This window comes from Lagopus muta, chromosome 7 (genome assembly GCF_023343835.1).
Source record: "Lagopus muta isolate bLagMut1 chromosome 7, bLagMut1 primary, whole genome shotgun sequence".
In the NCBI taxonomy this organism is placed as follows: domain Eukaryota; kingdom Metazoa; phylum Chordata; class Aves; order Galliformes; family Phasianidae; genus Lagopus; species Lagopus muta.
In genome coordinates this window covers 16,987,006-17,005,129 of record NC_064439.1, presented here as the reverse complement: position 1 = coordinate 17,005,129, position 18,124 = coordinate 16,987,006, and the positions used below count along the sequence as shown (strand labels likewise).

The following is an 18,124-nucleotide window of genomic DNA, read 5'->3' as shown; positions in this document are numbered from 1 at the left end:
ATCACCAAAAGATAGAACTAAAGAGTACTGCCCGCATGTTCGTATACCTAATGTTATACACACATCACAATGATGTGTAGCTCCACCCTGCAGGCACAGCCCCCTTTACAGTGGTTCATTCTAGCTAGTAGCAATCTGTGGTGTGTGGTGTTTTTTGTTTGTCCTTTGCTTTTTGATTTAAGAACTAGGGATTTTGGATTAAGCATGAGAGAACTTTATGGTACATTTGTCTACCGTGAGGCATATCTGTTTCACTGAGTGCCTTAGGAGTCAGTAAACCAAGGGAATAACAAGCAATATGCATGTTTAAGGGAAGATCTGCACACAATCTCAAGCCCAGTACATGTCAGGCAGCTAGAACTGTTCCATTCCCTCTCTGTTTGTTTAGATTGGTCTTTTGGATTCAAAGATGAGCTCCTGTAGGATTATGAATCCCTGTAGATATGAATATATCACAGGTCTATCTGAAAATGTTATTGAGGGTGATGGAGGGCAGGGTGGCACTGGAACAGCCCAAATGGGCAGGACACCTTGATGCCCTTGATGAAGGATAGCAACTCAGGGGCTCTGTGATCTGTTCCCCCATTTCTGGGGAACATACCATCTGAGAGTGAGATCAGGGTAGGATGTGACCACTTTTTTACTCCTCTGCTGAATGATGAGGCAAATCAAGGGGTTGATATTTCTCCTTTCAGTGAAGAAAGTGAATAACCCCACTGAGAGGTTTCTCGTGTTGGAGTAGAAGGGAGAAAGATGGTGGTAGTGGCTCTCATGCTAACAGAGGCTGCAGACACGAGATTTTACAGACAAGTCCATGCATAGGTCTTTGTTCTCCTCCATTCTTTTTTTTCTTAGATCAGAATTAGATGCTGGGTGGGCTGTAGGAATGAAGAAGTCATGTGAGACAGATCTTCATTGAAAAAACAACAACAAAAAGGCCAGGAAAAAAAAAGCTTCATTCAGAAAACAGCTGTAAAAAACATCATCAGCAAAATGTCTTTCCATTTGGATTCTGCTGGATTGAATGAACTTCTTCCATTTAAGAAAGACCCCACTGACTCCATCACATGCTTTGCTGCAGAGTTGAGCTAGTGATGAGCCACTCAGCCTGTATTTCCCTGTTTTCTGTCAAAGAAATGGTTGTTTACAGCAGCACCAGCATTAAGTGCTTAATTGTTTCCATCCAGGAAAGTATTATTAGGGGCGTAAGGACCAAAAGAGCTGTTATCAAGAGTTGAAAGGACTTTGATCATCAATCAAGTAATAAGTTAGTTACATGTACGCCTCGTATTTATGCCCCATAGCAGGCTTCAGAATTTTCTCTGTCTTTATAGCTGTGTATGTTATTGATGTGTCTCTAACACTTCTCCACTGAGACTTGAGGGGAGCAAAGAGAAGATAAATTAATGTGATGGGCTAATTAATGCAAAGATCCAACAGATTAATGTTGTAAATAATGTAGAGTAAAAAAAGTAGGGTGACTGGTGATTTTATTTAGTGGTAAGTGTCATTAAGATAAACACAGATTTGGAAGTAGTAAACTAGCCCAAACCTTCAGACCTGATCTGAAGCGTAGGGTGTTGTGCTTCTTAAGGGCATGCCCTTTGGTTAGATGGGGGGTTTAACTGGAAAGGAATTCTTGTTCTATGCAGTACATTATAAACAAATAGGTGGCAAGTAATTAAACACGGGATAATACATGGCAAGTTAGACAAGGCTTGAGGGCTCTGATAAAGTAATTGAAATGGAAAGTATTACTTCAATGGTTTGTATGCATTGTTAGAACCTACAAATTAAATTACAGCCTCGGTAGAGATATATTCTTGCACTACTTATGATGTTGTGCCCAATGTATTTTAAAATTAAAAGAAGATTTATTTTTCATATGAAAACTTTTCATATGCATCAGACATACTCAAAGACTATTGCATATAGTGCCAGATGTGTGGAGAACTAGTTGTAGTATGTTCTGGGATATACTTTACCATGCTAGAGTCCAATTACTGAAAATGTGCATCTGACCAGCTTGCAATTCATTACAAAGAAACTGGAATGAAATATAGTGATCTTTTTTACCCTGCATATTAGCATAATAATGTGATTCCTCACTGCAGGTTTATTTGCCTGTCAGGAAGAATGTGGATGGCAGAATATACTCTGCACTTGTTGGAAAGCATCTGACATAAAAGTTTATTTGGATAATTTGCCTTTATTTTTACTTTTGGTGTATTTGAGTCTGGTTGGTCAGCAGACCTAAGCAGCTTTTTAACTAGGCAAAGTATATACATCCAAAGGGGATGCTTGACTGGCTTGTTAGCCCTGCCAAATATAAACCAGATGCTTCAACAGTAAATACTGCTTTACTCCTATACTGCAAGAAACAAGCCTTGACTGATCAAATTTGAAATAAAATAAATAGGTTTAACATTGTTTCTGTGCTATAATATTACTTTATTATAGTTCTAGTGCAAATATATAATACAAAGAATATTTCAAAATATTTTTACAGTGAAACTAGAAGTGATACGTTTAAAGACAAAATGAATATCTTTACACTCATTCAAGTCTGTTTCCATTATGCTACAGAGCTAGACCAGTAATGGTGTACAACTTTACAGTGGGTGGTAGGAATCAGAAGACACCGCATTTGACTGCAAATCTGGAGGACTCCTTGCTGCTGGGCTATGGTGTAGTAGGGAGAGGAACACCAGGTTTTTTGGTTTTGTTTATGGGATCTGCTCTGAGCTTTGTCATGTCACTTAAATGCTCTCTATCTGCTTACCCTTCTGTAACAGAAGTGAGTGATGCCTCCCTCTCCGGCTGAGAGGAATACACTGAAATAGAAGCCTTACTCCAGTAAGGTCCCTTATAAATGGCTCTGATGTTGGCTCATGGTCATGTGCTCCAAAATACAGTTTGATTCTTTTGAATGCCAGTAATGTTGATAAAAGCAATATTTTTTTGCGTGAAAGCATAGCCAAAAAGTACAGAAGAGAACTGCAGCGCTGTGAAGTGCTTCAGTCATGAGATTACCCTATGATGTTTAAGTCCCTCCTCTTTCACACTGTTAATACTGCATTTGTAAGAATACATTTTCTGTATTCTTTGAGAGGATGGAAGGTGTGGATGCAATCTTTCTGCTCTCGATAGTTGGGGTTTTTTTGACAGTTCGCTTCTCTATTGTGTCTTTATAACAAAAAAAAAGAAGGAAGGGTAATCCTAATGGTTAGCATAGTGTGCTGTAGCTATCTCTGAGACTGATTTATGGTGGCCCCAAAGTTCAGGTTAGCCAGGAGGCTCAGGTCCTGGTTAATGAGTAGACAGCCAGGTCCCATGGCTGGGTGCTGTGCCCGGCACAAGAAGCTCTTGCTTCCTCCTGCCAGCCGTTGCTACCAAGTTCGCAACTGAATGGTGGCTGTATTTTTTTCTAGAATTGTTTATGCTGGCTTTGCTAAGTAATTAGAGATCTTCTTAGTGGGGAATTAGTATGTGTGTGTTTCTTATTGTTACCTTTAAAATGCCCTCTCTTACCTAACCGAAGGTGACTCGCTGCTTTATTTATGGCTTTCCCCTTTGTGAGTCTCCCTTGTATTTCATTCTGTAACATTAGTCTCCTATACATCTCATAGGCACACATTAAAAAATGGTTGAGCAATTGAATCACATAGTGTTGCACAGTTTGTGACTGGGTGACATGCCAAGGAGGTTATTTAGTGACTAATTTCAAAGGGGAGGAGAAATTGCAGCGTTGTCATGTGGAAAAGTACTTCAGTCTATTGAAGCAGCGTTACTGGATGACCGGGTAAAGCAAGATGGCCTGCCCCTGTTGTGAGCAGAGGGAGCAAGGAACATTTTCTGTAACCTTTTCCCAGAAGGCATGGATATATAAAATGTTGTACTGTAGACTGAGGATTTAGATTCAAGGCTGAAAACAAAAAGTGCTTTATTAGAAGAAGTGGAACCAAATGTTCATCTTACTGCTGTAGCCGTACAGGTGATTTCCTTAAGTAACAGTAAGTGGCTTTAATTATTTCAGAGCAAAAATCCTATGGAATATGATGCTGTTTCTCTGTAGGTAAAGTGGGCTAAGAGTAATAAGACTGCTACTGTTTTTAATTGTTGAAACAAATGCCCAGAATAGCATCAGGACAGCTGAGAAATCATGCCTGAAGGATCAGACTGTAGGATTTGATCTGAAACTCTGTTCTGCTTGTTCGCAAGATCCATCTGCAGCAGGCATGTTGGCTTAGAGGCAAGGTGAAGCAGTCAAACATTATTTTTGATATTACCATTAAATTTGTTTTGTTAGAGCTTTACAGATCTGTTTTACATTCAGTAAAAAGTAAAACAGGTATTCTTTGTTTTCCCCATGGGAGCTTTAGGGTATGGTATGAATTAAGTCTATATGTAGTCAGGGATATAGAAGGACATACTGAGACACGTAAAGTACCTTGAGGTAAAACATTTGGATAGCTGTAGGGTCTGGGTTCATAGACAAGTGTGCATTGAAGATTTAAGTATAAAGTAAGGGACAATAATGTTAAGAATGTGTTTGATGCTCTATCATATGGAAAGGGAAATAAGGCTGCGACTGAGCTGTGCTTAATTCAAGACAGTGTATGTGTAGCTGAAATATTATGCCCTACATTTACTCTTCTTGAGGTTAAAATAGTGCTTATGCCATTTCCCTTGTACATCTTCACAAAAGATAGAAAAGCGTGGGGATGAGATGCTGTGATGACATCAAGTAGTATGGTGAAGACAATTGTTTAGGATTCACTCAGGAGAAGAGTAACTGATGAAAGAAGTCTATGAACGTAAAAACTGGGGAAATGCCTTATCCTCAGAGACATCTTACTCTGTCTGATTGCATCATTGTTGAATGAAAATCACATAGAATTAATAATATAGATACCAAATCCACATATGTCCCGTAAACTGTTCTTTTTTTTTTTTTTCAGGTGTGATATTTAGAACCAGAAAATTACAGTTTCATAGATGTTCTGAGTTCAACTCTTTTTGCAGCATAATACAGAGATTTTACAGCTGGACATATATCAAAACTGTGCAAAAGAAGCTAGAGAACTGAATCCAAGATGGGTGCTAAGAATGGGAAGTTTAGTACAAAAATTATTGGTATTTCTTAGGGAGTTCTGAAAACTCTTTATCTAGAAAAATATCCAGAGAGAGATAATGGAAGTGTATGGGGCATGTTAAGAACAGAGTTAGGTGGGTCTCAGAGTTCCCCATTCATGGCAAGTTTAAACATTTGAAATCGGTTTTATTTTGGAATTACCGGCATGTGATTCCCATAATGAAAAAATATTGTGGAAACTGATTCCTTCTAGAGCTCTGTAGTGTGGGCCAGACTTAGCTGAAGCCAGGACTCCAAGGTTAGCCTAGGTTAGCTGTTTCATTGTCTGAAATATCTCTTCGGGACATCAGAGGACCCATCTTCAGCCAAAATTGCTAACTACGTTAGTCTGAAAGCACTGCTGAGGAGTGATAAGACATTGAAACTCCTGCTCGTCTTATTCCATGATCTTGAAGGTCATTGTAGAACTGCCCAGTACTTCACTCTGCCAAAGAGACCATGGAAGAGCTGCAGTCCCTACCCCTCAGCAGGCTCTGACCAAGTTGTCCCAGGACTGTGAATCTGGAAAGCCAGAACTCTAAAGCACTCCATGAATGTTTCATAAGGAACCATGTTGGTATTTGACTTAAAGCTGGCAGGGAGGACTTTCAACTCACTTTTGTTTAACTGACATTTTAGCAAATCTTTCAGCTCTTCTAAGTTAGCATTGTCTGATGAAGTTATTTTTCATTGGAAGGTTCCTGACCAGAAAAAGCTAAGATGATGGTAACTGCTTTCAGTATGTAAGTATGCCATTGGGCAGCAGGAGGAACCCGCAGATGTAGCCAGCCTGGCTTTTTTTTTTTTTCTGAAATGGCCCAACAGAATGAGGAAATCTGTAGGAATTAAAAGAGACACAAAGAAAAGACAAAGACAAACAAGTGTGACAAACTTTCAGTGATGTCTGATAGCATGAGGATTTGGCTTTCGAGAGACAATCATGGTACATGTACTTAAAAATGTCATTTTCAAACTGTTTACTGTTTCTTTAATTTTCAAATGCACTATGCCATATTGTAAACAATATTATTTTAGAAATATCAAAACTCTGTCTGACATTTTTTTTTGCAAAAGCTCATTTGTGCTTTCAGCTGTGCAAACGCAACCTTGGTGAAAGACCAGCTATGACAGATATGATATAATATAGAGCAACTAATGATTAAACTGAGGATTTTGGACAGCTAGTACAGTAAGGCTGTCAATTTATTTTTGCTAGAGAAGAACTAATGAATTATGTTCTTGTTGGGTTTGGGGTTCCTTATGTAAACCTTCCCTGATTAACAAAGTGAAGGTCTGCCTCATTTTTAAGAAGATTTTCTTTTAGTGGGCAAGGTCTCTTTATCTTGAATGTATTTGTTATATAATGAATTGATCAGTTTTGTTATCACTATTCAGTTTTTATGTAGCATTTTCATCAAAGATTGCCCAATTTCTTGATAAAGTTATTTGCAAGTGTCCTCAGTTTACTATTGGGTGAGCCAGTTTTAGGAGCAGATGTGCAGTTTCCTCAGGGAAAAAAAGGGTGCTGACAGGAAAGAAAAAGTAATAGCTTTGTGTGCCTGAGAGGTGATTAATGGTGTCTGCTGGGAACTCCAGGGTGTCTTCAGGACAATGCAGGGATGAGCACCATTACGGAAACATGCTAAATCTAGGTATTTTGGCAGGCTGAAATCCCTGGAGTGAAACCAGTTGTGGTGCTCTCTCGATAGGCAAGGCTTAGTGGAGCAATGGGAAGGGCTGCCAGGTCAGAAACCCTCACCTACTTTTCTCTTTGCCTGTGCTTTGCTATGAGATTTTAGCAGATAACAGTGTGAGTCAAGGTGCACCTCTGGCATCCAGTTACCTGGGGAGATGAAGGGTTGGTGTGGTGCTAATGAATCAGCAGTAGTGCAGTGCTATCTGCCACTGCCCTGGAGTGCTTGTGGGCACAGCTCCCTATGCCCTGTCCCATGTGTGATGCAGGTATAAAGAAGAAGCCCAAGAGAGAGAAGAAATAATGACTGCTTCATTGTGAGAAGCCCACCTTATGATACCATGACTCTGTCCTTCTTTCAGGGGAGCTGAGCTATTCAGAGAGCCCGGAGCTGCAGCAAGATTTGTGTCCTGCTATATGCAGAGACACTGGGTCTGCTCGGTCTTTATGTGAGCTATCAGAAGCAAGGGAAATTCTTTGTAAAGTCATCTTTAGATGGGCAAATAGAAAGCTGGTTTGCTACCTTTCTGCATATAATAGTATTTAAAATACAGCAAGTTACTGAGTATGCAAGCTAATTTTGAAATAAAAAGCCTAGCTGGTTTTATCTGATGTTCACTCTTCTGTATATGTCCAATGCCTCTGTTCTGATAAAAAAGAAGAAATCCAAGTTTATATCTTACAAACTGCAGTATTGTTAGATTGAGCAGAAACTTCCTCAGGAGATGCTTAAATGTGGTGTGATCTTTTTTACTATTGAACGTGAAAGATTCTCACTGGTGCCTTTTGCCTCCAGTGTTCGTACAGAAATGGTTGTACTAGCCATCGCCACACTTTAACCTCAAGGACTGACAAACAAGTTTCTATTTCAAGGATGTACAGGCTACAGAGAGCTAGAACAAGGATTTCTTAAGCTATGTGCTCAAGAAAACCACACCCTCAGGCAAATATATTACGTAGCTGCAGTTGAAAAGCACGTGATCCTATGCTTACGTTAAAAAATCTTTTTCTTCTCAAAGCAATTGTCTGTGGCATCACCTACTATTACAGGCTCAGATAAGCCTGATATTATCTTTCTCTGTCTTGAGTAATGCAGCATAAGACTAAGAACATGTGGCTCAAAGCAGCCTACATATTAGAGTATGTGTGGGACAGGAAGAAAAAGAACAGTGCAGAAAGTGGAGTATATATGGGGGAGAGTAGTGTGCTTTGAATATCACACAGAAGATATATAGCTGAGAAGCATAAGAGACCATCATTGGAATTTCTGAAGCTGCCATTAATGAAGAATCCAGAGATTTTGGGGAAGGGAGAAAAGTAGAAAGAGAAAATATCGACAGGTGGCAGGAGGTCCTGTAATGTGACCAGTGAGGCTGCCTGGCCCTCAGCCTTGCCAGCTCACATGCCCCAGTCCTCCGGCCCTGGGCACCCCAGACTCCATGGCTCCAACTGCTCTCCCCTTCTGCACACTCCACCCAGGACTGAGTCATGTCCTAAAATAGAAAGGGAACCTTTCAGGAAGGGGCTGTCTGTTCGAGCTTTGTGCCCTCCTAGCCCAGTGGAGTCTTGTTTCAGGCTGTGCACTACATGCTATATTAATGCAAAGAGCATTAATAGAGTAAATAGCTTTGTAGCCATCAGTACTCAGACACAGGAAGTTGAGGAATAGCTGAGCTACATATTTGAACTGATCGTTTCCATCCTGAAGTATGGGAATATGGTAAGATGGAAAATAGGTATTTTTCTTTGACAGATTTCTTTAACTTATGAGGAACGAATGAGCATATACAGGAATATGAAGTCCAGAAGTTAGTGGATATAAAATCTATTGCTTTCAAAGCTTCCCATGGAAATTTTCTCTTCAGTACAAGGAAACATCAGAATTTTCCTTTCACTGCAACCCAGTGTATCCTAGTGCCTGTGGTTTGTGTGCCAGATACTGTTGGAACTGTTGCAGAGTTTTAGCTGATATAACTAAGCAGAACGTGATACAGCCTGTATGGTGGGGATCAAGGAGGTCTTTCTTCCTTCATTCTCTCAAAATATCTCTTTTGCAAAATATCTCTTGCTGTCTATAGGTGTGAGCCCAAAGCAGCTCAGAGCTGGGAGAGTCTTTCTGTTTTGTTGGCACAACACAGCTCGGTGTGCTGCAGTTTTTCTTCAAGTAGATAAAGAACTCTGTTGAATTTCCACCAGTAATTTTATTAATACTGTTTTGTTCTGTTATATTTTAAATTCCAGACTTCAGTAATTGTCTGTGAAAATTAAAAAAAGCTATCCCATGTTCCCCTTTGGCTGGATAATGCTTCTGACCCATCCCAACTCGTTCCTTTGTTCTGTTGCGTATATTTATTATTGCTGCTGCCACAATCAGGTTATCTCTTCTTTTTGATACCTGATACTGCAGACTTTTGATCTCTGGCCCTGGGGAACGTCATTTGTAATTCCCAAGAGTGGAGCCTGCTGTGATGAGAGCAGCTATTGTTTATATACCGCCATACTGCAATTCCCTTACCAGCGGAAAAACCTGTGGTGGGGCAGGAATAGAAAGAATATAATTTCTTGCCTCATCAGCCATGGATCACTCTTCCTGCAATGAATCCAGTCACACTGTCAAAGCAAGGGAGAAAAATGGTGAAGATTTCAGATCAATGACTTCCACTGCACAGAAGCATGTGCTGTGTAACTTTAGGAATCCCTTGGAAACAATGCAGAGAGAAGCTGAAATTGCCAACACAAATTTTGGAAGCTTTAATTTTTTTTCTGATATACTTGGTGGAACTCAGCTGACATTTTATCTCCTTGTTTATCCACCTGACCTGTATGGCACCAGAGCAAGCACATGGTGCTTGCTAGAGGGAGAATTTCTCTGCTGCGTGCCACTGATGATGCTCAGTCACCTAAAGAGGTCATTGTTGGGCAGTGTGATGCTGCAGTCTCAGAAGCACATGTATTCTCTGCAGGTTTTTGCAGTGGCCTTAGTTAAGGAAGCACTCATGTATTGGTAAGGAAGTTTTCTCTTTCTTTTCATCGTTTACTCAGTCCTTACTGTGAGCAGTTAATGATGCTGATTATAAAACTATAATATTTAGTAGCTTTCTGAGCATGTTCTCTATGCATTTTCCTGAGCTGTCTTATCTTTGGTTGTGGTTCAGGAACTATTAGAACACGTTTTATAGGGACTGACTGTATTCATGCAACTTGAGTGTCAGTGAACATTTGCGCATGTCCCTTATGCTTTGTGTACCTTTTGCATAATAAAGGCCACATCAAGGCATTAGGAAAAGCCAAATCCTGCACTGAAGTAAATGGAAAATGAGTTTTATTGTATTGTATTGTGTCTAAAGAGTTCAGGTATGTTTGTGATGCCTGCATTTTCTTCCTGGTGTGGAATCAACAAACTCTTTAGACTGTGTGTCTGATCACTGAACTTTTTCAAGTCCGTATCAGCTATGTGTAAATGGATAATATGGTATTTCCAGGAACAAATGTATTTATAAAACTCTCATATCCCTTTAACATGCAGGTCTTTTTATTGCTGTCTATAGATCCCAAAATGTTTTATTTTTTTGCAGATGACAAATTATTTAATCTTGAAGGTCGTTTTCATGTCTGTGAATGTTGATGTCGTCACAATCCGCATCACGTTCTGCTCCTTTGGTAATTTTACATCCTGTATGTTTTTTCTTTCATTTCCAGATGCAGAGGGAAATTGCCTATATGGGCCGAGATGGCCCAAGCGCTTCCCGCTCTGGATCTGCTGCACACCCTGCCCATGCGATGCCCAGCTCTCCACCCTCCACTCCAGTGCCCCACTCCATGCCACCTTCTCCATCCAGGATCCCCTATGGAGGGGGACGTCCCATGGGTGTTCCAGGCAATGCCACCATCCCCAGAGACCGGCTCTCCAGTGTGTCGGCATCACGCTCCATATCGCCAAGCCCAAGCGCCATTTTGGAGAGGCGGGATGTGAAACCAGATGAGGACATGAGTAACAAAAACTTGGCCTTGATCCGAAATGAAGGTCTATATGGGGACCCATACTTGTTTCATGAGGGGAGGATGAGCGTGGCTGCACCCCACAGCGGACACTCCCTTGATGTCTCTGATCACATTGTCGCCTACCATCGCAGTGCCATGAGGTCATCAAGCACTTACTGTAACCCCTCTATGCAGCCTGAAATGCTGGAGCAGTCCTTGTACAGGCAAAAGCCACGAAAATACCCGGAGAGCCACTTGCCCACACTCAGCTCTAAAACGCCTCCTGCCTCACCCCACCGGGTGCCTGATGTGCGCATGATCGATATCCATCCCCACCATACTGCACATGTCCCTGCTCATGCTATCCAGCCTGACAGGGCCTCTCCCAGCCGCCAGTCCTTCAAAAAGGAGCCAGGACCACCTGTGTTTGTGGATGCCAAAGTGCGAAGCGCCCTTGGCCACGCGGGCATGGCAGAAGCTGTGCCGTCTCCCATTGACAAACAGGCTTTTGGCTATGGGTCACCTGCAATGCCCAAGGACAAGGAAACAAGGTAAGGCAGAGCCAGACCTTAATTTATGCAAATAATCAATGTTCCTAACATACGCATGTTGTGTTGGCATGCCCAGGGGATGCTGTGATGTGTAGGAAGCTGCTGTGCTGGGCTGCGGTGTTTATTAGCTGTCTGTCAAGGTAGTTAGTAATTTAGAGGAAATGCGACACCACCCATTATTAATCCGAAAGTATTGTCAGCTCATGATGAATCCCTAGTTATTTTCATTTGTGCAAATTTCAGTCATTGGAAAAAATATAATAAAATAAAATGATTAACTAGGATTTTTCTTTCCAGGCAACCAGATCATGTTACAAGAACAAATGATGTTCTGTTCCTGCTAATAAGGGAATATATTTCACCCCCGTTAAGAATGACACTCTGATATTACAATTTTGGTTCTTTATGGAGTGGAGTTTTTCTCATCTAGTGTTAGGAAATTGGAAGAATTTATCATTACTGTCTTATCTCCTGTAAAACATGAATTTGCATAAAAATAGGACAGTTGTTTGTAATAATGTTCCTCAAGGGGAAGCTGCTGAGAAGAGCAAGTCTGTCCCAGGGAAGAAATTGAAACAAGAGTGCTGTTCCCAGTGATTCTTTCTACCATCAGAAATAGTTGGTGACCTGACTGTTATTAACTTTTCTGCACTGAGAATGATGGTGATGATCTCTCCTCTCTGTTAAGGACCAGCTTTACACAAAGGCATCTCCTGCTGTAGACCCTGCCCTAGGAAAGAAAAATCATTAAGCTGCCTGTCTGTTATTGTGTGTTTGTATGAGTTGCTCTAATCTCCAGCATATTGCTTGTGCTGTTAACTTTTATAGAGCTTTTTAGGGAAGTGAAGATGAATAGCTGGAAAATGCTCAGTTCACAAAGGCCAAAGGTAACTACTGACTGCCTTAACCACTGGGGAGATACAGAGCTTCATATGGCCCCAAACTTCTCTTCCATCTGAGCAACTTTATTAACAATTAGATGCCTCTAACTATGCTAGGTGGAAAGAAGAATGTATTGTGAAGTCCCTTGTTGGGGAGAAAATGGAAAATGGAAGAAAATCAACTTCCCTAAAAAATTACATGCTGATACCAGCTTAGTATTTATATTGACACAAGGAACTGAGTCTAGAGTCACTGAAACCTAGCTTGTATTTATTATTTCCAAGAAAAAAGATCTACGTTCCGGAAATATTTCAAGCGTCCACTATGACAACTAGGAAATAATTTGCACATTTTCCATTTCTAATCCAAGAGATCAGATAAAAAATTCTACAGGATTCTTGTCAGGGGGCTGGAAATGAGGGAGCACACCATTCCCAGTCTATGCCACTTTTTTTCTTCTGAGCATCTCATCTGTTCACTCTAGTACATAGGCTTGTGTTTGTGAATATACAGCTCTACAGTTGCTTAAAGACAGCACTGTACCAGGAGTTTTAGTTTTGGTTCCAAGATATATTTACAGTGATGAAAATAGCATTTGCATAATTATATTCCCAAATAAATACATGATCTTAAAATTCAGTACGGTGTATTAGCCACATAGCATTGAAAAAAATCATTCTGAAAATGTCTCTTATGTTGTAGGTTTTTTAAACCTTGAGAACAGTGACATTATAAACAATAATTCCAAACACTAAAAGCAGTTAATGCAAATTGCTATGTTTTCTAACCCCTGCAGTATCAGGGATGGTGTTGTGCTCAGCCAGTGTGCATGCAGAGTCGAGTGTGGGCTAGCAGCAAAAAGGCAGGTTTGCTTATCTGTTAGTCTTGACAATACTGAGGAGGGAAGTCTTTTGTGTTTGCATGCTGCATTAAGAATCTCCCCATCCTCACTCATTCAGCTTTGCAGATAGCTAGGAGTGGGTTGAGGTCCCTGCGAACATCAAACCCATCATCTCAGCACCATTACTCCTTCAGTCACTAGTGAACTGTGCTGAAAAGAAAGAAAATATCTAGTGACTTCTCTTTTGAGAAATTACCTTGAAGTAGTGCTGTCACGACCTCAGGGACAACACAGAGCTAAGGCAGAGCATAATTACAAGGCAGAGAAAAGATCAAAATAAATATTGAGAATGCCAGTTTATCTAAATCTCTCCTTCTGCATTAATTCTCCTTCCGTTCTTCTAGTCAGTGGCTGAAGCAGGTATCTATGTACTTCATCAGAATATCCTGGGTACTAAGAGCAGATCAGACCTCTCACTGAGCATATCTTGGTTTTGTTGAAGAAATTACATCTGTTATCTCTGACATGTTAACTGCAGCAAATTTGGATCTACCAAAGATGAAAAAGATGAAAACTACATAGCATCTCCTATCTCTTTTTTTCTAGAGTTTCCCATTTTAATTTTACATTGTGCTTGCCAGTCTTGTTGAGCCTGTTATTTAAGTCAGAGTTGAGGGGGATTTTATTTCTTCATGTAATTCTTTCTTTTATCTGTTTTACCTCGGGTATTTTCAAGGTAGCTAATTCTGCCACGAAAAGAACTAAATAAATTCTCAGAGTAATTCATTTATCAGAAGACTTCTATATAAAGGACTTTTAAAACAGTGAGAAGAAAGGAGTTCATGGAGATTTCAAAAATCAAAATATTATTAGTATTCATACACACAAAAGATCAAGCAAGTTGCAGCACTTCATCTTTCCGGAGTCAGCGTTCCTTAAATATGAGGTTTACAGGAAGAATGAGTTAATCTTTGTAAGTGAACATAAGCTGTTGGAACAGTGATTTGCCACCATTTTTTGAATGGCTCATTTATATAGTTTATGGTGGACAATTCTAGAATCTACCACAGGCAAAACAGATGTTTAAATGTTGGCAAATGGGGAGAGAAGCTTACTCAAAAGTGCATTGAGTTAAATGCCATTTAACTTACATTCCTTGCATTTAAAACACAGGTTATGTTGCAAAACATTGGGCAGTTTCGTGGCTGGTGTTCAATATGACACATCACTAAAATGCAGTCCCAAAAAGAACAAGATAACTCTATCCAGTTGTTGTTGTTTTTTCCCTCAAAAGGAGTACTGTGCTCTGGTTTTTCTCTGCCCCAACACAACTTCTGTTCTCTTCCTCTGCAGTTAGAGTCTAAGGTGTAACAGACACATTTAGGTTATTGTATACTGTTCCCATAATAACAACACTTTATTGTTTGTTACATTAAAGTGTGAGTAGCCACCATCACGCATCAGGAAAAAATGTTCATACTCTGTAAAGCCATGGGCAATGAGAGACAGGAAAGGTGGACTTCTGAGATACGCTCTCTCAGACAGGGCTGTACCCACTCCCAAAGTCAGGCAGTGATTGAATTGCTCTCTAGGACTGCAAATAACCACAGAAATGTGTGCTTGCTGCACCAGTACAGATCTGTGGCCTAGTGTTTGCAATCTGGAAGCTCGCATATGTCTTTGGAGTTGGAAACAATAGAACTTTTCCAGAGGTCCATGATTACCAGTCAAAAAAGACAGGTGAGCAACACAGATGGAGGAAAGGTAAACTGCACTTTGACTTCCTTCTGTTGGGGGAAACTGTCTGGAGGGAAAAAGATACAAGCTCTTGGAATTATCAAATAGTATCAGAGCTGGCAACACTTCATAGCTTACCTTTTCACTTTAACTTAAAGCTGCAAGAAAGTTTGAATTTAACCTTGTTCTTGTGAAATATTCACCTGTGGATTATTTTGCCCTTGGAAAGAGAGCAGAATAGGGAAGAGCTCCATTGTTCTCTGCCTCACATCTTTCCTGGAGTTCACTGTTTCAAGCAGAGTTTGAGGTCTGACTGCCACTTCCACTTGTTACTAGAGAAGCCATTGGCAAAGACAACCTACTCCTGTTCCTTCTTCCTTTCAGTGAAAAGAGAAATGTTCATCTCATAGAGTGATGTAGAAAGAAATGTATTTTTCCTTGTCTCTGACCTTCTTTTTATTACTACATATACTTCACTTGCTGCAAAGTATGAATATGTAGTCACTGGACATCATTCTCCAGGATAGTCTGCTAATTAGTTAGTGGTGTCAGACTTGGTATTTGAGTATGTCTGTTATGTTTTATCACTGCACTGCCTGGAGTAGAACAGAAACATGAACTAACAGTTGCACAGCCCAATTCTAGTTTGTGTCTATACAAAGTATCTTCCCAATGTTGTGAATAATAAAAATGCCCTCAGGAAAGGGAAGAAACATGTAAGTCATGCTTAAATAGCAGCACAATGAGAAGTAGATACCAATTTAACAATACGCTGTACCCTGCTTGAGATTACTTCCAGTTAGCTGCTGTAGGTGGAATGACATGAAACCTCAGTGAGGCTGTAGTGAAGAAGCCAAGTGATGAAACCTGATGTCTCAGTTCAACAGCCCTTGTACAGGCAAGGGTTTGCATTGCTTCTGCTGAATTTGGAGAATGAGATGCTGAGGCAGGGCTTGATTGCCTGGGCATAGCTAAGCCCGTGAAACAGGCTGCTGGGAGGAGGAGGGCTGGTGAGGCACTTGTGCCTGCTTTGCTGGCAGAAGTCTGTGTGTGAAAAGTCAAAGCCAAGTCTGACTAAGAGGCCAGCTAGGGCTGAGCATCACTTCTGACCTTGCCCCCTCCTTTTCTGCTGCACCATGCCCAGCTCTCCCAGCATTCACTGGAAAACAATGTGAAACAATGCCCTTTAGTGCTCAGGCTGATAAAACAGCACATTCTTTCCTAAGTGCTGTAGAAGTGACCCTCCCTTCTCTTCCTGGGTGGTGGAGAGATTCAGATTTGTCTGGGAAATTAATTTGTGAACTGAGCTGTACTTCTTCTTTCTCGTACTCCCAGAACTGGCAAAGAAGCACCAGCGAAGAGCGTTTTTCTGCCTGCCCCTCTCACCTGATGCTCCGCATCCTGTCCTGTCCTGTCCATGGGGACCTAGGCCTACCCCATCCACAGGGAGCCCAGCCTGCATCAGCCACTGGGACCCCAGCCTCCCCCATGCACAGATGGCCCTGTCCTACTCCATCTATGAGGACCCTGGCCCACTCCATTCATGGGGACTCTGGCCTGCACAGTGCAGGAAGGGATGGCAGTGGTAGGCTGCACTCCCCACATTCTCTCTCCTGGACCACAGCAGGAAGAAAAGAATATAATCTTGAGAGCCAAAAAATGTCAGTCACAACAGTGCCAGCATCCCATAGCACAGGCGGAGGTGAAGGCTCGTTCTCTCCTTTGAAGCCTCTGGCTCTGCTGGGTCACTGTAGTGATGGCTCCAGCCCCTGCCAGGGAAGCTGAGGTGGCTGTGGAGCCATCACTGCTCCTTCATGTCCACACAGCAGTTGGCAGAACCAGTCCACTGGCCCTGCAGCCACCTCAGCCCAGCACGGCCATGCCACCTGGCCGGTGCAACCCCTCCTTGCCCCTGCCTCCCACTGCCTTCAATCGGACCACCAGGTCTCCAAAAAACACTTCATTTTATTTAATGCCTGAAAGGCTCCTTCTTTAAGACACTTGTTTTGGAAATGTTTGGTGCTAATGGCTATAATGAGCCTGGGTACTGTGATGAAATGATTATGGGAAAAATCCTGCTGTGTATTTAAGGGAGCAGCTCCAGAGCACATGTAGATTCTTCACATTCTTAATGCTTTCACCATATGAAAAGTAATGTACTCTGTGCAATTGATTGCAGTGTTTCATTCGTTTTTCATCAACTCCTATCTCTGGAACATCCCTCTCCCTCTTAACAACATATTTTCCTAGATTTCATGGCAAAGGACAAGATCAGCTTTGTGTTGCCATAATCTTATTTGAAGCAGAAAATTGTTTCCAGATTATCCAATGTGGGGTGGAAAAAACATATTTATAAATTGGTAAAGCAGATAGACTTCCAATTGCGTTTAGTTCCAGGAGGGGTTTGTGATAATTATCTGAGAAAAAAAAAAAACGTTTTTGTTATTAAGTGTCAAAAATGCTGCATTAAAATTTGTTAGAATATATTTATCCCAGGTTTTTTGTACTTGTTTCTGTTCCAAAGGTTACTGTACCTGAACCAGTATCTTATTTTAAAACTTTTAACAGTGGAAATTCTGCAACGTATTTTTTGGTTTGAAGGGAATTAGGTCGATTCACTAGTCTTCTCACCACCGCTCAAAATACCTTTCAGCATGAAGACAGAAAAGTAAGGAGCGCACATTGTATTCAATCGCAGTAAGAACATTTCTGCTAGCTGGGGATGGACTGAGCATGCTCTTGGTCCCTCCTGTGTCTGTTAGCATCTCATTAGTGCTTTGCTGTCCTGTTTTTTGAACATTGGGCATTTTGGAGTGTCTTCCAGCTATGATATGTGTGTTGTCCCAGAAAACCTCTATTTCATTCATGGAGTGTGAATGAAATAATTAGCGTGGATACCCTGGCTGGCTTATGAGTTGAACTGGTTTCTCACTGTGCCATTTCAGCTTGCCTTTGTATCAATACCTACATTTGAGTTTACATGGCCCTAATCAGTTGGCATTACTGCTTTGGCCACAAGCTGCAAACGATGTGAGGGGGGTGGCACTGCTGCTCCTGTGTGCCCAGGAGAGCACAGTAGTGATGAATGATCCCTGTGGCACGCTGTATCTGAAGCTAAGCGTGCCATCTCTACCATGTGATCTGCCTCTGTCCTGTCTTCTTCCATGAGCCATCGCTGCTTGACTTGCTTTCTGAGAAGTGTTGTTCTCAGCCGTCTTCCAAAATCACTGTCAGTGATTCCTTTTGTGTGCTTCTGTAGTCACATAAGCGCTAGCACAAAGGGATACATTTTCAAAAGGTCCTGT

General features: G+C 41.2%; 1 protein-coding gene across 19 annotated transcripts in view; it reads left to right on the top strand.

Moving 5' to 3' along the window:
• The window catches only part of KIAA1217 (KIAA1217 ortholog), a 345,692-nt gene that overhangs the window by 285,742 nt on the left and 41,826 nt on the right, over positions 1-18,124 (top strand). For 17 of the 19 annotated variants that reach the window (XM_048951727.1, XM_048951728.1, XM_048951725.1 and 14 more), the window contains one exon: positions 10,527-11,359. In XM_048951727.1, the coding sequence (XP_048807684.1) occupies positions 10,527-11,359 (833 nt within the window). Of the gene's footprint in view, positions 1-3,772; positions 4,014-8,458; positions 8,548-10,526; positions 11,360-18,124 lie in introns of those variants that run through there. The other 2 variants (XM_048951742.1, XM_048951740.1) reach the window with 2 other exon arrangements.